At 43.5% G+C, this 25,028-nt stretch overlaps 1 protein-coding gene across 10 annotated transcripts in view; it reads left to right on the top strand.

The window, feature by feature from the left end:
* COL27A1 (collagen type XXVII alpha 1 chain) overlaps positions 1-25,028 on the top strand; it is a 216,149-nt gene that overhangs the window by 16,647 nt on the left and 174,474 nt on the right. For all 10 annotated transcript variants that reach the window (XR_015051287.1, XR_015051288.1, XM_085855093.1 and 7 more), the window contains exon 3: positions 6,064-7,088. Coding sequence is in view for 8 of the 10 variants with exons in the window: in XM_085855093.1 (XP_085711219.1) it covers positions 6,064-7,088 (1,025 nt within the window). In the remaining 2 variants the exon portion in view is untranslated. The remainder of the gene's footprint in view (positions 1-6,063; positions 7,089-25,028) is intronic.

Below are 25,028 nucleotides of genomic sequence, written 5' to 3'. Positions count from 1 at the left end.
ATGTTTGTCTTTGCAGCGTGTATGCTTTCATGTTCTCCTTGGATAAAGCTTGATTATATCCTCTCATAAAACAGGTTGCCTTGAAGTTAACGAGATGATAATCCATAAGTAGCGTGAAGCTTGTCTGATCTGGTTGAACAACTAGATCACATTATTGCTGCCTATTACTAGTGAAGGCTGACATTTCAGGACCAAATAAGATTGTTTTGATAGGTCATCAGAAGTTTCGTTTTAAAATCTCAGCTTGCAAGAAACCTAGAAGTTGAAGGTTTCATGTACATGTCATGCGAGATAATTGATAACTTCACTGATTCCGACATGTTAATTGAGTTCCCTTGCAAGGAATTTCAACATAGGAGGAGGCCATTTGGCCCAACAGGTATGTGCAATGGTTGCCAACTTATGGTTGTTTGTCCATGCCCTATCCTTTTTAAATGTTGAGCATCAAGCAAGGAAGCGGCATGGTCCGCTTGAAAAAAATTTGTGTGACTTCGATGGGGTTTGAACCACCAACCTCATATATTCATAGCAGACGCTCCAACCATTCCATACCAAGTCTGGTTGAGTGTTGAAAAGCAGATTTGTTTTTCTGTCTACTGGAGTTATGCCATATTTTAAAGAAAAGCATTTCATAGAAGCGATTTTTCATAGAAGCGATTTCATATTTAATTTGTTATTTAATTGTAATTGGTTGCTCATGATTGAATGCAAAATGTGATCATGTGATCAAAACATGTAGAGTACTTCTGTTGCACCCATATGAGCTGACCAATACACCAATACGAGCTATTGCATCCATACTGCCTCAACAAAACCATACTGCCTCAACAAAACCATACTGCCTCAACAAAACAAAAGTTTGCAAAAACTGCACGAAATATCAATTATAAGATCTTCCAAACCATGATAGCTGTTGTGCTTATGAGTTTGAGGTTTAACTGAGCTAGACTTTCCAAATAGACACTTTTGAGATATTGGCTGAATTGTTTGTACCATACCTGGAGTTTTCTCTAATCATACTATGATGTGGAAGAACACAAATGATTTTGGTGTCATCTATTTAATACATCTGCAACTAGGAAGGCACTCGGAAGAGCGCATACCTCCGCCAGGCTGAACAGTTCAGGTCTTGTAAACCACTTATAGGCCGGATCTACATCCAGACCTTTGCCAAGATTGAATCGGCTTGTTCTTTTCAGCGAACCAACTTGTCCACCAAGTTTTGTCATAACTCGTCCAAAACTTTGAAATATCATGCATGCTACATATCGTTTTTGGCCTCATCTTTCAATGGTAAAGAATCACTTTAGAAAAAAAAATGCTCATATCCAGGTGCAGATATTCACCAAAATGGAATCAATTTGTCTATCACACACCCAACCTGTCAACCAAGCTTAGCTGTCCACCTATCAAGCTGTCACACACCCAAACCTGTCCACCAAGCTATTATCACACACCCAACCTGTCCACCAAGCTATTATCACACACCCAACTTGAGCACCAAGCTGTCCACCTACCTCTCAATGGTGAAGAATCATTAAAAAATATTATCGTATCCAGATCTTCACCAAAATCGAATCAATTCTTCCTTGTCACACACTCAAACTGTACACCAAGTTTCGTCCAAATCCCTCCGCAGATTTTTGAGATATCCTGCTCACAGACAGACAGACAAACGGACAGACAGAGACAGACAGACAAGCAAGGGTGAAAACATAACCTCCATCCACCTTCGGTGGTGGAGGTAACAAGCCAGCAGATTCATTTGTCAGTATTGGTGCAACATATGGTTTTAAAGCTATTTATAAATCACACCCACGATTGGACCAATGCACGAGGGTAAACTTTCCAAAATCACTTATTACCACTGATTTTGACACGCTTTCTTCCATTTCCAAGTCATGTCATTGCCAGGAGATCCTTGCAGCCCATGTCACAAACAGAGGATTCATCCTCGCCGATTATCTTCTGGGTGTTGATAAAAACTAAGTGGTAGTGTTGCCTGCTGAACAGATGTTTCATTCTGGCAACCGCTACAAAGCCAATTTTCTCATTCATTCATCAACATACAGCCTGGGGTAGCCCTCGGTTGGAATTTCTCATCAAAACGTTGGGTTCAGTTTGTGAAAATTATCACCATCTTTTCATCTGCGTCACACTGCTGGCTTGAGTCGTTGGATTTTCCTCGAGCAACACTTACTGACACCAACCTCCTTCCAGAGATAGCTTCTCCATATTTGAAGCTTGTGCTGGTTTGGAGTTTCAAAATCTTGTACAGTATCTGGCAATTTTCATAATTCGAGTGACGTTTTCAACACAGACAAGTTAGATCCTGAACAACATGCACAGTCCTTCAATTACATAATTGCCTCTGTAAAGGAAAGTTCTATGTACTCATATTTTAAAATGGATATTGATGGGAACTCAAAGTTTGAAATATAATTTCCATTTAATTGGGCTTCAAAGATATTCAAATGGAACGCAATTTGCAGCCATTTTTGCAAATTAACTCCAGTACCAAACATCATTTTAGTCGAAGTGAACGTGCTTAATATCCATCCACATTAATCTGACATGCGATTACAGGTAAATACTGTTACGAATTCGTGCCCACCGGCGTGCGAACGTCTGCTTTTCACTAATAGTAGCCACTCGCCCACCGAACGGACAATTCAGTCGTGACCTTCCGGAACAATGCCGGAACCCTGTCATGGGTGGGTCTTCAACCCCACCATGGCCTAGCCAATTTTATACCCACGCAAAATAGGGTCAATCGCCGAATATCGATATACCTAAGTACCTGCGTGGGTAGCCAACCGGGAGACCGTACCTCGACGCAGGTCGGCTTGGACACGAACCGCTCAAGTGGTCCGTTCCGTTCTTCAGTGATAACCGAGCGGGTATTATCGCCCGACCTCGCTGGATCCGATTCTATTTAATGGGTATTTAAAACCCAACTAATATTCCGAGATGCAAGATGGCATTTCAATGGGGAGAAAGGAGGACGCAACGAACGGGTTACATTCACACAAGCACATTTATTTTACACACATGCACGTATGTACAGCCATGCAATCAATGCGGGGAGGGACAAGACACGAGCAAGGTAAAAGCACTACAACTGACTATAAGCAATTTATGTACAGAACTTACACAGTTTTTACTTACAGGGCACGGCGCCACCAACATTCATTCAAAAGCAAAACCCAAGGAAGATTAAAAACTACCTCCACAGACAGGGGAGTCAGACAGGGTCCACAGACCTTTATGGCGTGGGACTTGGCAGACCTAACGAATCCCACGAGACCGTTGCAGGTTACCTGCACCCTCGTGGTGTGATGCTGGGCGAGTCGCGATGTCTGTCCCCCATGGCAGCTATGACAGCCGCGGCTGAGCTCGGCCTTCCACGGAGCTGGCGAGCTCTCTCCGGCGCTCTCCACATGGATGCGCAGGCTTGCACGACAGAGCTGGCAAAGCGGCCCCTCCCGTCCGCGTCCCTGGTGCCACGCCTGGACTCCCCACCGACTGCGAGCTCCGACGACTCGACCCGAACCACCGAACCCAAGACTCTTCGAAGACCAAGACGCACGGAGAAGAAGAAGCCCCATGCACCACCACGAAGAAGAAGACAAAACAAGGCCCCCCGAGCTGGCGTCCTGCGCGCCCTTATATCCCTCAGTTCCAACGCCTCGCTCCTCCCATTTTATCACTCCACCCACCTTCTAGCCCCTGCAGGAAGCTTCCAGAAAAGGGGCGTGCCCTCTCGCCCCCTCCCCGCGCGCCTCGCGGGGGCCGAGAGAATCTTTCTTGGCACAGGTCCAGTGAGATTCATTCCCCCAAAATCAGGCCCCCACCTTTTTTCACCTTTGACCTCTGGCTCAAATCGCACAACCCCACACCAAAGCGCGGGAGAATCAGGCGGGAAAATCCGTGCGCCATCGATGTTCCTTTGTTTTCCTTCGCTTCGTAAAGACGTTTTACATTAGCGGAGAGGGCCGTGGTTTGGCGTGTGGAGAAGGGGATCGGTAGTTGGTGTTGATCGTGGTGTTGTGGAGGTGGTTGTGATGGAAGTAGTTGTTGTGGTTTGAGGTGATCATGGTTGTTGTGGTTTGAGGTGATCGTGGTTGTTGTGATTTGAGGCGGTTGAATTGTGGTTGATGAGAGTGATGCTGGTGGTTGTTGTGGTTTGAGGCGATCGTGGTTGTTGTGGTTTGAGGCGATCGTGGTTGGTGTTGATCGTGGGTGTTGTGATTTGAGGCGGTTGAAATGTGGTTGATGAGAGTGATGTTGGTGGTTGGTCCAAAATAACGATGGTAAAGAAAAACGGCTATCTCAAAGGATCACAGCCCTGTGACACGGATAAATCCCATTAAACAACAGTGGGGAAATCTAACTGAACACGGACTTATCGGCATAACTAACTAAGGACCTTTATGGTGTTCTGCGAATTTCCACAGCCGTAACAATACAGTTATGTTATACTAGTCTGTGTCGAGTCTCAGTTGCAATTGTCTCCCCCGATCGTTGTGCCAACCATCGCCCTCACAGCATTGAATCATTTTCTGGACATCATTTTCAGGATCTGCCCATTGGCTTGTGAGCAAGTAGGCTAAAAGCCCATTGCTAAACTTTTTTTTTTTAACTCCATTATTGATTTAACTTGGACCTTAATTTCCATCTTGTTTAGTTAAAATTGCTGTAACTTTATGTACGATTCAGCAGACAACATAGTGAATATGAAACAACACTTGAAGCGACTATCAGAAGGCAGACAACAAGCAAACTGAGGCCAACGAAGGTGAAGTATAGTTGGATGCAAACCAGCTTCGAAGGAGACAGGTGCTCCAATATTTCCCAAGAGAGGAGGTCATTTCTTTCACGTAGTTAATACTAAATCAATGACATCATACGTCACATGGTTTTACCTCATTCAGCTGATGGGGTCTGTGGCTGAAGGTTTTCTGAATCACTGACATTAATGGCTGTGCATTTATTACATAAGCAAGGATGGGAGTGGGTGGGGAGGGGGAGGGGTTGTGAATTCAGACCAGTGTAGACATGGTGCCATATAGAAGGTTGGTCAGGGGACAGAGTGTGGTCAAATGTTTCCCATATTTACCTCCACCACCAAAGGTGGACGGAGGTTATGTTTTCACCTCTGTCTGTCTGTTTGTGAGCAGGATATCTCAAAAAGTTATGGACGGAGTTGGACAAAACTTGGTGGACAGGTTGGGTGTGTAACGAGGACAAATCGATTCGATTTTGGGGAAGATCCGGATGTGATAATTTTTTAAATCATTCTTCACCATTGAGAGATGGTGCCAAAACTATAGATAACATGATGGCTCAAAACATTGTGGACGCATTCAGATGAAACTTGGTGGATATGTTGCGAAGGTGACAAGAACAAGCTGAATATATTTAGACGAAGGTTCAGATGCAGATCTGGCCTATTAGTAGGATACAAAACATAAACTGTTCAGCCTGGTGACCAGATCTGTATGTGCTTGAACGAGTGCTGTTGCAGTATTTCTATTTAAGCCGTGTGGATATATTTTATTATGGAAGAGGGAGATTCTATCCTCAACAAATGGATCAAAGAGCCTCAAGATCCTGTCACTTGCTTTCACAGAAACTAATTTGAATTTGAAACGGTACTGCCCTTACTGTCCATCATGGCCTACTTGGTAGGTATGACCCAAATTAAAGTATATTGGGAATGGTGACTCATTTAACCAGCAGTAGGCATGACAAGCGGATTCAAAAGGAAAAGTTTTGTTTTCGGTATAAACTGCAACAGGATGCTTTTACTGCTTCTTACAAAGAGGTTTCTGAAGTGGTTTAAACTAACGGTTCGGTTTTTAGCTCATATCCCTGGAGTAATTGGAAGAGAGATAAAATAAGGCTTTGTTGTAATTTGCGGCCCAGGTTTTAAAATTACCACTCTACTTCAATTGTAACTCAAGCAGAGCATAAGATGTGTCATAAAGGAAAATACACAAACAAAATCTAATTTGTTCTCTCTCATATCTACTTTCCCTCTTCTCTCTCAATTCCTCAAAGATGTTGATATAATCCAGGCTTTGCAGCCCTTCCTGGGATCCCAACCACCCGGTCTGCTTTCTACTTCAAAGGCGGGCCTCGTTCTTTCCCGTCAGGCCTGGTTGGAGGCACCGGCTGCCCGCATCATCCCACCATCTCTGTTGACCTCCAACCTCACCTTGCTTCTCTCAATGCGTGTTTCTGCCCCTGGCGCACTCTTCAGAATTTCTCAAGGTTCATCAAGCCGTGTCCCTGCACTGGCCCTCCAGATTTTGCCCGATCGCCTAGTTGCACGATTTGGTGCAGCAAGTGCTGTGGCTTTTCCTGTTTCCCTCCTTGACAGAGAACTACATCACTTCGCTCTAACTGTGACAACCGAGCGTCTCACCCTTTGGTCAGCCTGCAACCGTAGAAACCTCAGCATCAGCTTGCCGGCTCACCACATCAAATTGTCATCTCAACGGGCTCTTGGTCCAGGTTCAGTTGTAGCTATTGGAGGGCGCCCCTCCTTTGAAGGAACTCTTTGTCAACTAGACCTTCACAGTGGCGTCGACATCGCGATGGAATACTGCCACCACCTGCGACCATCATGCAATGTTTCATCTTCTCAGCTGAAGCTTTCTCAGTTGCCCTTCATTGCTCAAATCGCAACACCTACAGTCAAGGTGAACCTACATGCAACTGACAAGCAGGAGGAAACAAGGTGGCCTGGTTTCACAGAAGGAATTTACCATTCACGAATCTTCAGCACCGTTGCAACTCCAGAGAAAATATCTGGACAGACTTCCCCTAATGCAGCGATGGAGACCTTGGCATTAAAGAATTCCACAGGTTCAAAAGAAAGCCTGACTGTGAAGAGCCACCTGGACCCTTTACCATCAAGCTCAATTGTAGAAAACCCAGAGCTGACACTTACAACTCCACAGCCAGAAGGAAATATTCCCAAGCCACCGGTGTTACGGATCATTGATTTGGATCACTCCAGTGTACCAGGTCCTGTGGATCCGTCAGGTCGACCAGGAGCCCACGGAAGCCCTGGCCTTTTGGTAAGTGCCCATCATGCTCCATTGGCTAGGTTTTTGGTTGCTTTGTATGCATAGGTTTTTAATATCCACATATGAGTGTAAGTTAGATTTGTTTAAAGACGCTGACTTGGTTTTTAAACCACCTATATGGCAATGTACTCATGTTAATGGAGGTGGGGAACTTTGTTGGCCTGGCAAATCCTGTTTCAAATGCTGACTGTATATTATGATCTGCATACTGATTTGGCATAGGTTTTATGCCGGATGCCCTTCCTGACGCAACCCTGGTCGCCTCTTACGACACAGGGATAAGGATTGGGTTTCGCCATGATTCCGGGCTGCCCTACACCCTCTCATAGCGCGGCCCAGTGCAGAGCTCCCGTCCTCATGCGATCCTCCAACCCAAGCCTCTGAGTAGCCGGATTGCAGGCGCACGCCACTACACCCTGTTCTCACCATGACTATGTGTTTATATGCATGTATATATATATATATATATATATATATATATCTTCTTCTTTCGGCTGCTCCCATTAGGGGTCGCCACAGCGGATCATCCGTATGATCCGCATTGTGATTTGGCACATGTTTTACGCCGGATGCCCTTCCTGACGCAACCCTGGTCGCCTCTTACGACACAGGGATATATATATATATATATATATATATATATATATATATATATATATATATATATATATATAAACAATTGACCCCTCCCACACTCCTCAAGCCGAAGAAGCTGTGCAAAGCAACCCAAGAAGACCCACATAAGGAAAGCGCTACGCTGTTTCGAACCCTTCCCAGAGTTCCTCAACAACTATAAATACATTCACACATTGTACACACATGAGAATCCCAATGCTACACACTCCCTCAGTGAACGGACCGGTTTCATCACTTATTGGCGAATCATCAGTAGTAGTGAAGACAGAAATGTATACCAACGAGGCTCCCAAGCATGTACCACGTGCAAATATCAAAAGCAGTCACATACGCCGTCACTTTATACATTACCACATTGTGCCATATTGACACACACACACACGCGCGCACACACACACACACACACACACACACACACACACACACACACACACACACACACACACACACACACACACAAACATCCAGTAAGGCCTTAAAATTCACAGGGGATATGTTCCTGAAAAATGCTGCAAATGTCTCGACTCCACGAATGCTAGGGCATTGAAAAAGGGGGATATGTTTTTTTTTGTTGTTTTATTTTATTTTATGTTTAATATGACCGAGGCTCGTGGAAGAGCGATTACACAGAACAAATCAGGACACAACATAACAAAAGGAACAGCAGGAGAAATTGGAAACACCAACAGGAGGACGGAGGGAGAAAGTCTAGGGAGACAGACAAACAGGGATGCAGGTAACGATGAGGGGTAAGAGAGAACGCAAAGGGTGGACAATCTGGACACAAGCAAAATTTTGGGTGGGGTAGGGTTGGTTTAACGGGTGAACAAAAGATCAGCCTTTCATTGGGCGATGATTTAAGATGGTGGTGAATAGCTGTCTTGAAGATGTGGAGGGAAGAATCAGATTGAAGAGAGTATGGAAGGTGGTTCCACAGGCAGGAAAAAAGAGGAATAAATGAGTGGAGGTGAGCAGTGGTTCTGGATTTTTTTTTTGTGTGCTTTTTGTACACACTGTCAAGGCTTGTATGAGAGCTAACACACAGAAACGTACAACATTGGGAGCAGGAGACAAGAGGGGCAGGAGAGGGAAGGAAAAAACAGTGGGGAACAGACACATGAAGAGATCTGTGGAAGGCAGAGGAATGGGGCGGGGTACACAGGGTAAACGAGATGGACATGACAGGGACTTTCAGGAAGGAAAGCAGGGGATTTGAAGGAGGTGGGTTTAGGGTGGATTAGCGGGGGGTAGAAAAGATCGTGGTTTTGTATGGGGGGAAAATAAGAGACGGTGGTGAACAGCTGTTTTGAAGACCTGGAGGGAAGTGGGATTGAAGAGAATCAGGGAATTTGTTCAAGAGGTGGGAAAAAGAGAAATTAAAGAGTGAAGGTGAGCAGTGATTCTTGATTTTGATAGCTTCACCAGAAGGGGGTTGCTGACGGACCTTGAGTGCCTTGCAGAAATATGGGGGGGGGGACATATCGCAGACAGAGCGGGGGGGGGGGATGGTGAGGCCTGATGGTCGACAGTAGAAGACAGAAAGACCACTGACCTGCTTGCAGTGAGAGAGTGAGAGACCCAAAGATTCATCCTCATTGTGGGAGATACCAATCATCATAAATGCCTTGGTTTCTGCAGCGTGAAGCCAAGAAAGGTGCAAGGCGGGAGCACCAGCCCAGACCGGAGAGTAGTACTCCATCAGGCTGCAGACCAAAGCTTTGTACATGGTCAGGAGCTCAGGTGTGCCAAGGAAGGACTTTGCATGACGGAGGATTCCCAGTTGGTGACTAGCTTTGGAGGCCAGCTTGGAAATGTGGCTTTCCCAGGAAAGATCATGGCAGATAGTGAGACACAGAAGCTTGAATGAAAGGACTTATTTAAGAGGATTGTTGAGAAAATAGATGGGGGTTTTTCAAGATGATCCTTTTAGAGAGACATTGTGAGAGTGTGAGATTTGTCATTGTTGAAAGACATATTCCACCTTTTGGACCAGCTTGTGATTTTATCCAGATCTGCAGAGAGAGAAGAGGCTGCTGCTTGCCGATCTGAAGGATGACAGATGGTATGGCAGAGAGTGCAGTGCAGTCATCAGAAAATAGATAAAGAGGATTTTCCAGAGAATCAGAGAGATTATTGATGAAAACTAGAAAAAAGAATAGGGCCCAGAACACTGCCTTGGGGAACTCCAGCCTGGACAGGAAGAGGGGATGAGAGAACTCCATTAAGGGCCACACGTTGGCTACGGTAAGAGAGGAAGTGTGTGAGCCATGAGTGGAGATGTCCTTGGATACCAGAGAAAGAGAGTTTGGTGAACAGGGCAGGGTGCCAGACCATATCGAAGGCACACGATATGTCTCAGGAGATGGCTCTGATTTAATGTCTGCCATTGAGGATTGCCATCCATTGTTGGGAGAGCAGAAGCAGCATATCTCGGGTGGTGTGACTTGGTCTGAATCCAAATTGATGATCGGAAATCAGGCCATTGGAGGGTCTACCAGAGTGCTCAGTTCCTCAATACTGACCACCGGCTTGTTGTAGCAACTCTGAAGTTGCACCTTAAATCCAGGAGAATGGTACCATCCCAGCCGAGGCTGGATGTTGGCAAGCTCAAGGATGAGAGGGTAGCTGAGGAGTTTGCGAACAAGCTGAATGGAGATTTGGGGGGTCTGGGTGCTTGGGGAGGTCCTGAAGAGTTGTGGAGTGCCTTCAAGACCACCATCCTTGATGTTACCGGTGGATGTCTTGGAACTCCCCGTAAGGCAAAGAAGAATTTTGTCTCTCAAGGGACACTGGATACCATTGACCAGAGTCGCAGGGCCAGGCTGAATGGCAGTGCTGAGCTGTTCAGCGAGCTGAGGCGTAAAACTGGACGTGCGCTAAGTGTGGACAAGGAGGCTTATGTGCGAGGAATCTGTGAGGGGGTAGAGCATCACCTGTGGTCAAGGGATTCTTGTCCTGCTTACAGGGGAATTCGCGCATTGCGTTCATCCAAGTCCATCGCTCAGTGTACTGCAGTTAGAGCAGAGAGTGGTAGGCTCTTGACAGAGGAGTCTAAAGTAAAGTTCCGCTGGGCCGGTTACTTTGAGCGGTTGTACCAGGCTGATCTACCAACTGTCGAGTTGGACGTCAGGGGTGTTACAATCCCTGTTGCTGACCCTCCAATCAACTGTGGTCCACCTTTGCTTGTGGAAACACAGGCTGCGGTGAACCGGTTGAAATGGGGTAAAGATCCAGGGATCTGTGGCATCCATGCTGAACTTCTCAAGGCTGGTGGAAATGCTGCACTCATGTTGTTGCATGCAGTTCTCTGCTCTGCCTGGAACACAGGCATCATCCCAACTGATTGGAAGAGGGGCCTCATTGTCCCTCTCTGAAAAGGGAAGGGTGATCACCAAGACTGCAACAACTACCGAGGGGTGACGCTGCTCTCAGTGCCGGGCAAGGTCTTTGCTCGGATAATTCTTGATACGGTTTGCCACCATCTGCTTAAGCACCAGTGTCCTGAGCAGTCAGGCTTTACACCAAAGAGGTCAACGGTTGACCGTATCCTTGCTCTTCGGGTCCTCACCGAATGCAGATGAGAGTTTCGGCAGGGGTTGCTTGCAGCCTATGTTGATCTCTGTAAAGCGTTTGATTCAATGAATGTGGATGCCCTCTGGAGGATTCTTGGTCTTCGTGGGGTGCCACCAAAACTGATCGATCTGATGTCTGAACTCTACGCTGGAACTGAGAGTGCTGTGAGATGTGGTGGCACCATCTCTGACTTATTTACAGTTGTTACTGGAGTTCGTCAGGGGTGTGTACTGGCCCCCACACTTTTCAGTACGTGGATGGATTGGATTCTAGGGAGGATGTCGGAGAGATCAAGCTGCGGTGCATCGTTTGGGAATGTCGAGATCTCTGACCTTGATTTCGCAGATGATGCGGTCATCTTTGCGGAGACTTTAGATATCCTTTTGGGGGCCCTCGACGTGCTATATGAGGAGTCGGAGCCGCTGGAATTACAGGTTTCCTGGGTCAAAACTAATATCCAGGCTTTCAATGACGTCTCGCATGCTGCTGTACTGTCTGTGCCTGTTTGTGGCGAGGAAGTTGAGGTCATGGAGAGATTCACTTACCTTGGCAGTGATATTCATGTCTCTGGTGGCTGTAAGTCAGAGGTCACTAGACGTCTGGGTCGGGCCTGGGGAGTCATGGATTCACTGGATAATGGGGTGTGGCGCTGCCGGTACCTGTGCGGGAGGACGAAAGTCCGAGTCTTCAGGTCCTTGGTGCTTCCAGTCTTGCTGTATGTATGCGAGACTTGGACTCTGACCAAGGATCTGAGACGGACACTTAATTCCTTTGGTACCAGGTCTCTTCGGAGAATCCTTGTCTATCGCTGGTCGGACTTTGTGGCCAACGAGTGGTTGCTGAGAGAGACTCGAATGGGATTTGTTACCTGCATAGTCCGTGAGCGTCAGCTGCGGCTGTATGGACATGTGGCTAATTTTCTTGATGCTGATCCTGCTCACCAGATTCTCTCAGCAAGGGAGTCTTGTGAGTGGAGGAGGCCAATAGGCCAACCTCGTGCCTCGTGGTTGCAGCAGGTTGATCGGCATCTCAAGGAGATGGGGATGGGCCAGGCATCTGCCTGCGGGATTGCCAGATGGAGGCCCCTGGAGTACCAGCGGATTGTGGACGCAGCGACGCGCTGCTCCGGTTCATGCTCCCATACCTGACCTGACCTAACCTTTTGGTTTCTTTTGTCTGTTGTATCTTTCGAAGAACAGACAAATGGTGAGATAACAAAATTCGATCACATGCAACATATTTGCAAGTTTTCCAGCTGCACACAGGCTAAAGAAGAATTCAGTCACTTTTTCTTGGATATACACCCTTCTAACCTCTCTTCCAAATCCCCAATCATGTTTGTCCCAATTTTTCATGCGTTATGCTTTGGTGGGAATGGCACGGGTTCACAGTGTAATGTAGGAAACAGTTGCAACCAATTGCCATGAGAGGGTCCGTGTGGAGTTCCTTCTTTACTCCAATCTCAAAGAGAGGTGCTTTTCCGTGATCAATTATGCATCATCTTCACTATATGACCAAACCCCTTGGGACGGCGCACCCAAAGTTGAAATGAACTCTTCCAATCTGCATTTGCATATTTTTCCCAAAATGGAAAGCTGCTTGTGCTTTATTAAGGTACTTTATTGAGACAATTTGGATGGGGCAGCAAAACCTACTTGGATGCAATACACCAATGAGAACCACAAGTCTCCCAGCATGGCAATGCACCTTGCCAGACTGCTGTGTCTGTTAAGAATTGAATGATGTTGAAATCTCACAGTGCCAGCCCACCCGGCTGGCCCACTTGACATTGTTCCAATGTTCCAATTTTGTTCCATCCTTTGCCAACGTTAGGCCAATGTCCGTGTGCTGGCTTGGCAGAGCCCCTACTTATCCACAATCAAACTACTACGGGACGTCTTAAGACCAGAGATAACAGATCACAATAGACCGCTGAACCTGCACTTTCTCTGAAACGGAGATGGTGCAGTTTTCCATTGGGTATCTTCCAAACATTTGGCACAAAGTGTCCATGACACTCCAATGTAAATTGAATTATCACTTGTCAATTAATAACTGCATAGATCCTCACCATCCCAATTCATTTGTTCATGTCATGTAAATTAGGGGAAGGCAGGATGGTGTAGAGATACGCACAATCACCTCAAATACACACAGTTTGAATCCCGACCCAGCTATGAACTGTCATCCTCGTGTTTCACAGGCAGGGTGATTCATCAGTTTGTGTGCTGTACCTTGGATGGACGTTAAACTGGATGTTCCCTCTGCCTACATTAGTTGGTGGATGTTAAATCCCACAGCGGCCTTTGTGAAGAGCAGGGTAGTTATCACCGACACCCTGAACAATTTACAAATCCCTGCCCTGACTTTCTGAATCGAAGTGGTGACCTCGTCAGGACTGGGGCCCAGTAAAAGCTTCGGCAGCACTAACATGGGCACGCTACATGATTATGATGATTATGATGATGATGTAAATGAAATTTCGTATTTACTCCTGAAACATAACATGATTCACCCAGGACTGCTGCATTGTACCAATCAACAACAAAAAATTGTCCAAATATAATTCAGTATTCAAAGTTATTTTGTGCTTCATAATCACAAAGTGAAAATGGCATTAAAAACTAGAATGGCACTCGGTAGAGCGCATACCTCCGCCAGGCTGAACAGTTTTCTTTTTGTATCCCACTGATAGGACGGATCTGCATCATACTTTAACAAAAATCTAATCAGCTTGTTTTGTCACCGACACAACTCATCCACCAAATTTTGTCCGAATCCATCCATAACTTTTTTGAAATATCCTGCTCACAGACAAACAAACAAGAAAGATGTCGTGTATCGTATAGAAAGACAAACAATCAAACAAGAATGGTCTAAAGGGGTCTAAAAGGGCTCAGGGGAATATAGGGCAGGGTATCTTCACTCTTTCATTCCTCTTTTTTCCCTGCTTTTGGCATAAACTCCCATACTCTCTTCAATCCCATTCATCCCTCCAGGTTTTCAAAATAGCTGTTCACCACCACCTCTAGCTTGATTTATGTGACCTTGACCTTTGACCTATTGACCGAAAAAAAACAAAAAAAAAACAAGAGGCTTCTAGCTTGTGACTATCTCCACCAGGTGGTTAAGTTTTGTGACGATTGGAGTTAAAATGTGACCTGTAGGCGATTGACATACAAACAAACAGACAGACAGACAGAATAACAGACCAGACAAACCAATGTACTTGTGAATCTTCGATTTCACAAGTAACAAACGGGTGAAAACATAACCTCCATCCAAAATTAATATTCACAATTGATCACGTGTGTGCAGTAATCCGAAGAATGCCCACAGGATGTCCACGTGGATAAACAGATGATATTGTTTGGGATTATCACCATGCTGTTTATTTTACTTAAAACGGTTGGAATAGAACTCAAGATGGCTTTGTGATTTGAGGACGTTATTGTTGATACAGAGACCACATGTTCCAATCCCATTTTGCTCTGGATGTCCCTGTTCTTCGAACTGTGATTGTACATTCTCTTCCTTGAGCCTTTGTTATTTCTGTTGTTTTATTTCCATTGTGAGTGAAACTAGAACGGCACTCGACAAAGCACATACCTCCACCAGGCTGAACAGTTTACGTTTTGTATCCCACTGATAGGCCAGATCTGCATCCGGACCTTAACCAAAATCGAATGGGCTTGTTCTTGTCACCTACCCAAATAATCCACCAAGTTTTATCATAATCTGTCCACGACTTTTTGAAATATCATGCTATGTATTGATTTTGGCCCCATCTCTCAATGGTGAAGAATCGCTTTAAAAATCTTAAAATTCCAGTATCACGCTCAAGATCCAGATCTTCACCAAAATCTAATCAGTTCATCCTTATCACACACCCAACCTGTCCACCCAGTTTTGTCCGAATCCATCCATAACATTTTGAGATATCCTGCTCACAAACAGACAGACTGACAAACAAACAGGGGTGAAAACATCACCTCCGCCCACCTTCAGTGGCACAGGTAACAACTTCGATACGATGCTTTTAAAACACTGATGTTACAATGCGTTGTAAGGGCCCATCTATTTAACACTTATGCATGGGGGGCAGGGGGTGGTGGGGGTAGGTTTGGGGGCAGACTAAAATGGCAATATTAAATTTGAGAAAATGACTCTGCATGAATTTGCATATTAATCCACATAATGTCATCAGAACCCCATCCTATATTGACAAGTATATCACAGATGTGTCTCTCTTTGTTCATCTGGAATTGGTTAGATACTGGTCTGATAAATTCAACATGTCTTTCAGTCTTGGAAAATCTCACCATCACAGGCTGCCACTCCTGTAGTATCTTCACACGTACCCACCTAACTATTTCCAAGGCCAGCCACTGGAAGAAGCTCAGTCTCATGAACGTTTACACCTCATCAACCATGGCCTTTGCTGGGGTTCGAAAGTTATTACTCTTCTGAACTCTTCATAACTACTCACACCCTACAAGGCCGTCTTTTGGGGAAATTTGTAAGGATAGAAAATGAAGAGGAAACATTAACCAGACTTGGTGGCGTGAGAGCGTCCACTCTGAGTATGGGAAGTGAGCGGTTCAAGCCCTGACTGAGTCATACCAAGGGCTTCAGAATGGTACATGCTGATTCCTTGCTTGACACTCAGCATTTAAAAAGATTGAGAATGGACAAACAACCATAGGTTGGCAACCATAGTGCAGGCTTTGATGGGCCTAATTTCCTCCTCCTGCATTGAAATTCCTTGTGAGTGAACTCATGTTTTTCTTGTAATATTCTGCTTTGTGACTCTTCAACCAAGTGCGGGGTTTTTTTTTTACCTGTTATGTTGTGTTGTCCCATTTATACATCATTACTCACATTCAGTTTTTAAGCTTTAAATGGAGAAATAAATTAATACGTGTTTTTTCTGGACATGCATGTGTTCTTTTACAATCCCATACAGTGGTTGATGGAACTAACATTGCATTCAGCTTTGGCTACATTTAAGAGGCATGTGTGTTCGGAGTTTTTACTGATACACAGCAAGGATATAAAACAGCTGCTCGAGATATGCCAACTGAATTGCTCTAATTATATCCCAGCATTTCCTTGTGGAATTGAAATCTTAAAAAAGAAGAACGTGAATAAACTGCAGGGCTTTATTTTATGACGTGTACTTTACATGATGCAAGTCACGTGATGATAATCACAGTCAATGCTGAGTTTTTGTTGCTGTTGATTTCTAGGTTTTACCAGTCACAAAATAAGCAGTTCCATTGCATTAGCAAGCAGCTGGAAACCGTTGACTTGGTTACAAACGATGAAGCTTCCACTCATAGCATTGCTTTGAGACCATTTCTACCACAGGGAATTGTTCAGTTCCTTAATAACAAGATGAATTATTTGGTTGTTGTTGTTGTTGTTGCTGTTGTTGTTTTGTATGCAGCTTTTAGCTGCTGGTTGCATCATTTCTGTAAGTGTGGCTGTGCCGCTGATGCAGTCCCCTGTTACCAGGAGGCTGGTACTCATTTTGAAGACCTCGGAACAATCACAGGCTGAGTCAACTCACCTGGTGTTATTTCAACAGTACGATAGGGGCATGCTTGGTAGGAGAGTGGGTAAAGCCTTGCTTCATTGCTTTTACTGGTGCAAGTCGATTCCCTTAGCTGCTCAGTCCATAATTCCATACCATACCCAGCAACAGAGTGGCAACCATACCCAGAATAATCATACATAGCTACGTCAATTTATTAAAACAGCATGTTGATAATTAACAAATATCATTAATAATTACTTATTACAAGCCAGAACTCCACAAGGCACAAAATATCGATAAAAATGAAAAGCCCTAATATAACTAGATCATAAACATTGGCAAAAAGACAAATAAAATGTTAACTAGCATTGCAATTGGTAAACATCAAAGTAAAATAACAATACAGTGTGTGTACACCTGTACATCAAGGTAAGCTAAATATCTGTAATCACAAAGTGATCGCCAAGGGTAAGCCTCCCTGACTGGGGGAGAGTTACCCTTGATGATCACCTTTGACTTACCATTGGCCTGTGATCTAATAATGCCCATATTTTGTTCAGACCACCATATAACCTTGACCTTCAACATTTAGGGATAGAGTGTAGATTAAGAAACTATATCCCCATCTGCAATCTATTCATAAAACTCAACCTCATGAAGATCGGAGGAAAATTATTCAAGTTATCATCAAAATGTGTGTTTTGTTAATTAGGTCACAATCCAAAAAAAGTAGGTCAATGACATGAATCAAATATCCGATGCACAACTTCAGTGCAGATCCACTATTATGATGCAAAAACATCTTGGGAGGCCAAGCAGTCTTTGAGATTCTGCATTGGCAAAATTGAGCAATGACAAAAAGAGATTTTTGTTTTCAGACCATTTGACCTTGACCTTTAACTTGGAAGGCTATGATGTAAATTAAGCATAAATGCGACTTGCTCAAGGCTATCCAGAGAGGGTAATTTAGTTTTGTTGGACAAGCCTTTGTCGAGTTGTGGTGAAAAATGTTAAAATGTCTATAATTGGGTCATAACTTTAAAATTAGGTTAAAGGTCAAAAGGTTATGTCAGCCTCTCGTACTTGTTCTTCCCATTATTGAAGTAAAAATTCATTCTGAGCCAGCGCCGAGATACAGCTTGGACATTGGCAGAAAAAAAGGGAGAAAATCCCAAATACTCCACAGGGTATAAGACCTTGATCTTTAACCCAGAGGGGTATAATGTAAATTGAGTTTACATGTGCCTTGCCTGAAGCTATCTTGCGAGGGCAATTTTGTTCCTATCAGATATACTTTGGTCGAGTTATGATGAAAATGCTTAAATGTGTATAATTGCCATGACCTTTAAAATTTGGTCAAGGTCAAAAAATAGGTCACCTACGTGTACTTTCTATTTTCATTATCGATGCATAATTTAAGTTCAAAAGTCCCAGCTGGCTCTGAGATACAGCTTAGAAATTAATGCAGTTTGGAAATTTGAAGTGTTGAGGACAAGGTCAGCTTAGAGGTGAGTGTGCATACCTCTAGGGCCTCGGCCATCCTGCCAACCGCCATGTTAATAATATTATTATTCTTATTCCATTATCATTATACCATAAGATGGGCTGGCATATCCGAGAGGTACGCTCACTCACCTCTATAGCTGTCCAGCCTGGTTTCGACTCCCGACCCATCTATGAACTGTCATCCCGGTGTTTCACAGGCAGAGTCATTCATCAATGTGTGTGCCATCTGCCATTCCTCGGATGGATGATAAATAGGCATCCCATTTGCCAGCATTCATTGGTGAATGTTAAAAATCCATGGTGTCTTTTGCGAAGAGGAGGAAAGCTATCACCAGCACCATGAACAAATTACAAATTCCTGCTCTAACCAGCAAATGACATTGCATCAGCGACACAGCTGCACCCTCAGCCAATGATGCTACCTGCAGCTTTGTGCTCCATCCAAACGAAGAAGATTATATGCCATTATCATTAGACGGAATTTACCAATTGATTTGTGGTTATAATTATTTTGATGAAAAAAAAAAACAAATTTGGTTGACATGGAGGCTGGATTCGGGATTGGAGAAAAACATATCAACAATCTAAGGTTTGCTGATGACACGACTCTGTTGGCAGAAAATGATGATGAAACTGCTGCAGACAGTATAGAAGGAAAGTAAGAAAGCTGATCTTTATTTAAACCTAAAAAGGACTCAAATCTTGTCAAATGAAAAATAAAAAAAATTTGATGATGTGTTCAGATTGGGAGATGATCATGTGGAAATAGTGGAAACTTTCATCATCCTGGTTCTAAAGGCCCGATCACACCTTGACGTTTTAGCCAACGTATGCCGATTTTTGATTTTTTTTTCTAAAACGCTGGCACACGTTGAATACGTTATGGGTAAGTTTTGATAACATTGAGAGCACGCTGAAAAACACTGCCATACGTCATTGTACGCTGGCTTTAAACGTTGTACTTTTTGGTTGTCCTCAAATTTTTTCATGCTTGAAATTTCACGACGTATGCCGGCGTATGACTCACACGTTCCGCTACGCTGGCCACAAGTTGTATGCACGGTCTGCGATCATTGACAGACTTCAACACATGCTACTTGTAAGTTAATCATAAGTTGAGACACAACCAAGGTAATGTTTAGCGTACCCGAAACTTATTTCTAACCTATGATTAACGTGTCGTTGGCACGTTACGCGATCGTTGCCACACATCGACAGACGTTACTTTTAAGTTACTCATAGGCTGAAAGACGTCGGTATAATGGTTCGTCCTTGCGTCAGCGTCCACGGCCAGGACACTTATTTGCAGCATTCTTCAAACTTTTCTTCGGCATGACGAGGATGTTCACACTTCGATGTCTAGCTTGGCTATGATTCCAATTGTCCATCGGCAGCGTCTATTTAAAATAGTCGAGTTTGAGCGTTTTAACACGTTCAGAAGAAACGCTTCAAATTTCAAAACCCCAGCGTCAAAAAACAAAGGCGAGTGACAACAATTTAAATCGTTGATTGTAAACAATAAAAATAGCTGAGTGGTGCCGTTTAAAAGTCGTTGAGTGTTAAAAAAAAATCCAATTGTTGAGCGCAAGCGCCTACTTTCTATAGTGGGGTTTGAGCGATTTAGCACGTTCAATAGAAACGATTAAAATTTCCGAGCGCCAGCGTCAAAAAACAAAGGCGAGTGACAGCAATTTAAATCGTTCATTGTAAACAATGAAAATAGCTGAGTGGTATCGTTTAAAAGTCATTGAGTGTAAAAAAAAATCCAATTGTTGAGCGCAAGCGTCTACTTTCAATAGTGGAGATGCAGCCATTTAAATCGTTGAGTGGCAGCCTATGAATAGCAAACCCTACGTCACCGGCAAAGATAAACTGCCGCACGATATGGATAAGTTAGGCTATCGTTGGGCATAGTTTGTGAACGCCGGCTTCACGATAATTATTCGTTGGTATATCGTATCTATAAGTAATCAAAGCGCTCTATGCACATTATTAGTTCATTGTGCATTTGTCCAACCCGTTATGAATAGACCTAAATCGTAAAAACAAGCTATAGCTCATTGTTGAAAAAGCCCCATGAAAAATTAGCCGCGAAGAACTTCGAACAATGGTGAAAAGATGTCTCCTACCCGTGGACACGCGGACGCAAGGACGATCCATCATAACCCACACCCTCCCCCTCACACTCACCTACTACTGCCAACATGAACAAACTAATACTAATACTAATACTGATACTGATACTGTTACTGCTGACATGGACATCAACTCAAAAAGGACTCGAAAATACTGTTGGGTTCCTCTTTTATGAGCAGCATTTTTATATACCAATTCCCAAAACTGCTGGGAACACGTCTTTATATGGCAGTTGTAAGCTAGAAACACGTTCATTTATTTTTTTTTGTTCACCGGAAGACGTCATTGGAATACTTCTACATACGTCGATGTGTGTTGGGACTACGTAAAGAATTGGTTCAAAGCACGTCAAACATAAGTTAGAAATAAGTTTCGCGTAAAAAAGACATTACTGCGACGTGTTTCGACTTATGAGTAGCTTGTAAGTAGCATTTGTGGACGTGTGTAAGCGTCCACATATCGTGTGTAAAACTTATCCCCATCGCATGCGGAACGTGTGTCATACGCCAAGTATGTCCAAAAATTTTGAACATGTTTAAAATTTCTTGACGTACTCTACTTACTACGACATATGATAGCGTACTTTAGCGTTCTACTCACGTATACCAAACCTACTCATACCATATTTGACGTGCCCCAACGTTTTAGACAGATTTTTCTTAGGTCAGCATACGCTGGCAAGATCACCAAGGTGTGACCGCGATGTTGTCACTTCCATTTCTACGGCAGTTATGATTCGAATCGTTGTGCGTCAGCCTTTTAATAGGCTACGTCACGACATCGTCGGCGATGCGTGCAACGCGCTATGCCTAAGTTAGACTATCGTTGGGCATCGGTTGTGTAGGCTGACATCAGGTTAAGCATTCGTTGGTATAAGTTATCTATAACACAACGAAACGTTCTGTATCCGTTACCAATGCGTTATACATAAGACCAAGTCGCTATGAATACGTCCGAATCTTTAAAAAAAAACATCAAAAGTTCAACGTAAGCCAGCGTTTTACATACATTTTAATACGTTGCCATCGCTGGCTAAAACGTCAAGGTGTGACCGGGCCTTAAGATTGAAGTGAGTAGAGAATGTGGAGGAGAAATTAATAGATGCATTGTTTGTGGAGAACCGCAATGTCAGGATTGACAAAGGATCGCAAATGATCTGGAAATGGACAAAACAAACCAAGAGGAGGCTGGTGAATGATCTGGTATTTCCATTTGCAATGTGTGTATGTTAGTCATGAACATTGAAAAAGAAAGAAAGGAAGAAGATTGACAGTTTTGAAATGTGGTGTTGGAGACTAATGTTAAAAATTCCATGGACTACAAGAAGAACAAACAAATCAGTGCTTGAAGAAATTAGATCATCATGTACATTAGAAGCACGATTTATAAAATTATAAAACTGTCATAATTTGGTTGGACACATCATACATGCAAAAAACGAAAGTGTGGAGAAGTCAACCATTGCTGGGTAGGGTTGAGGGACTAGGTTGACCTTACGTGCTGGATGGATAGGGTAAAGACTGCAACCGAGCCTTCTCTGCCACAGCTTTGGAAAGCAGTGCAGGATAGAGATGTTTTGGAGAAATTTGATCATGAATGTCACCAGAAGTCAGCCACTGGTTATAATAATTCTGGTTAAAATACGTTTTACTTCCGGGAGGTGTGCAGACCAGCGACTCAGCCAAAACACCGCCCATATGCAAGTACGTCTGATTTTCTCCAAATTTTCCTCAGGCAAGTATTAAACAATGCCAGCGACCATTAGGCATGGGGTTATGCATCAACTAACCGTCATAAATTGGGCCGTAAGGGTTTCGGAGGCAATATCGCACATCACACTTGACGCCATGGCTTGGAGAAATCGCATATGAGACCCCAAGATATAAGTTTTTACTAATCCCTGCACAGTCCACATATAATCTGATGGATAGAAAAATTGGACAGATAATGGGATACATAATTTATGCATAAAGACTCATTCAAGCACCTTTATTAGTGAAAGGTCATTGCGGCCGAGCTAGCGGCCTATCTTGAGGCCTAGCAAATTGAGGTAGCTCAGACCCCTTAGGCTGTGGTGGATGCAATAAGCACAGAATGTCCTCAAGGACGTCGGATTTACTCCATATTTCTTTCAGCTTAGTGTTAAACAACAGTAGCGACTGTTTATAAGGGTAATCATATGTTGAACAGAATTTCTTGAATAGTTTGTGGATATAATAATTTTTACTTCCTTCGGTGTGCCCCACGAAATGCTACGATAAGCTATTTTTATACACCCTAACATGGAGTTTGTCCAAGGCGGAAAACCCCCTTTGGTAGATCGGGGGGTGGGGGGAAAATGAGGCGCTACAACCTCCGTCATGTGACCTTTAGTCCTCCTGGCAAGTTTTGTTGAAATTGGTTAAGCAACGACCGAATGTATCACAGTCAGACATACAGACACCAAATTGCGTGTTTTAGTATGATAGTCACAGCTGCACAATCTATTAACCTTTGGAGAGAGTACACATCAATGAGGGGCACTGCGGTATTCATTATTATTTAAGTATCAGTGAAAGTGCTTTGTAAAATCTTTGGCAGTGTCCCCTCTTTTTTTCAGGAAACTATAAGAGCAAAGCATAAGGTGTGAATTCCCATCAAAATATGGGGTTGTATAATATTAAATGCACTACTAAGATCTGCAACAAACACTCTATTATACAGTAATTCCTCGGTCTATCTACATGCTCACAAAATGGTATGTAACACAGACAAGATAGCATCCTCAACACCGAGACCCCTGTTTATGCAAACTGATATTTGCTCTCAGGCAACTACTCTCTTAGACAATCTCGGACTTTTCCCACAATGAAAGCACAACATGAGTGTCCAGGGAAATCTGATAAATCTTCAGTGGGTTAGGAAGAAATTGAATCTTGCAAAGTCCTCAAATGTCCTGCCACTAATCCACTCTGGCCCTCCTGTCTTCCTACTACTAACCTACTTCCTATTGGGTGGTCGCGAGACTACCGTAATTCTCAGGTTTTCCGTCTGTCTGTATGTATGTAATGGACAGCTCTGGAGGCCAGAAGAGTCAACCGATTTTGATGAAACTTGACTGGTAGATTCATACTAGGATCTAGTTGTATGCTTTTGAGCACCGTTGCTATGGATACCACCGTTGCCTAGCAACAGGACTTTGAAATTTTTGAAAAAATCCGAAAAATATTTATAGATATATTTTTTTTGAAAATCAAAAATCGGCTTCCGCGCTTTTATGCGCACTATAATCAACCTCTTTGTCAAAAAATTTCAGCCCAATCCGTCAAAAACTGAATGACTAGTATGCAATTATGTAACGACCACCCATGTCGCCTACCGGCTTGTTACAGTATTAGCCTTCCTACTACTAAATTTACTACGTCAAATTATATTGTATGTTATCAGATACATAGCAATCAACTATATTCCATTGTATTCTTCAGACTGGTCAAAACCTTACTCTCAGTCAAAACTGTGCTCATCGTCTCATAACAGGTGTACGAAGTGATCACATTCAGCCCAACAGTCATGTTTGTCAAAACGCACAAAGAAGCGATTTAGTTCTTCAGTGAAGGATCTAATCATGATCAGGTTCCAACAAACAATATACCCTGAATCCTTTCCATGTTTTCCTGATATCATTTGACATGAAATTTTCTCTTTGTAATTTTAGTCTGGTGGATCACACTTTTCAACTCGGTCTGGACCTGCCGTAACCAAACCTTGTCCTTGTTAACTACAGCAGCTTTCTTTAAATACAAAGAGATTCTTCGAGCCCCTCATAACCCACGGCTTGTCATTATGAAGAGAATAAGGTACAATATTGTCAATGTAAAAATTGATCAAACCAGAAATTACTTCAACGGTATGATCAAAGTTCACATCATCATCAAAGCTACAATCCTTGCACTCAAAACAGTCTTTAAGAGCTACAGAAATATCATGAGAAGACCACCGGTGGACTGCAATAATATTGTTGCAGCCACGGGTACCGAGACACCAGCTTGTCACTCAGGGGGATTAATCTCCAGCTGTCTTCGGAAGAGCCGGACCTGGGGCCACTACTCACAATTAACGTTGTGGTGCGGTGGGTTGTTTTAAAACCATGAATGCCACCCAGTTAACCACGAGTTCCAGTGTCCACCATCTAATTATGCTGTTTAACTAGAGGTCATGTGGTAACCTGAGCGGGGAGCGCGCCCTCGGCAAACCACCGATGTTATCGCGATTGTATTTTAATTAGGGTGGCCGAGCATTTAAACTGCTGGTGCATGCCAACTATTTTTGGTCAAATCTGTGGTAATTACCTCCCAGTCTATCGAGGTTCGGACAATGCTAGACCAATGGAAGGAAAGGACAAACACAGACAGGTTGGAAATTGACAAATGATTTATGAATAATAAAATAAATAAATAAAAATAACTATTTTCTGAGGTAAAGAATAAATTTCAAAGCAAAATCACTCAAAATGCCAAGAAAGAGACAAAGAGCAGATGCCTATTGGGGGTTGACTTACTTAC

This window comes from Eptatretus burgeri, chromosome 14 (assembly GCF_056783735.1).
Source record: "Eptatretus burgeri isolate ZD-2024b chromosome 14, Ebu_testis_v1, whole genome shotgun sequence".
Lineage (NCBI taxonomy): Eukaryota > Metazoa > Chordata > Myxini > Myxiniformes > Myxinidae > Eptatretus > Eptatretus burgeri.
This window is presented reverse-complemented; position numbering and strand designations above follow the sequence as displayed.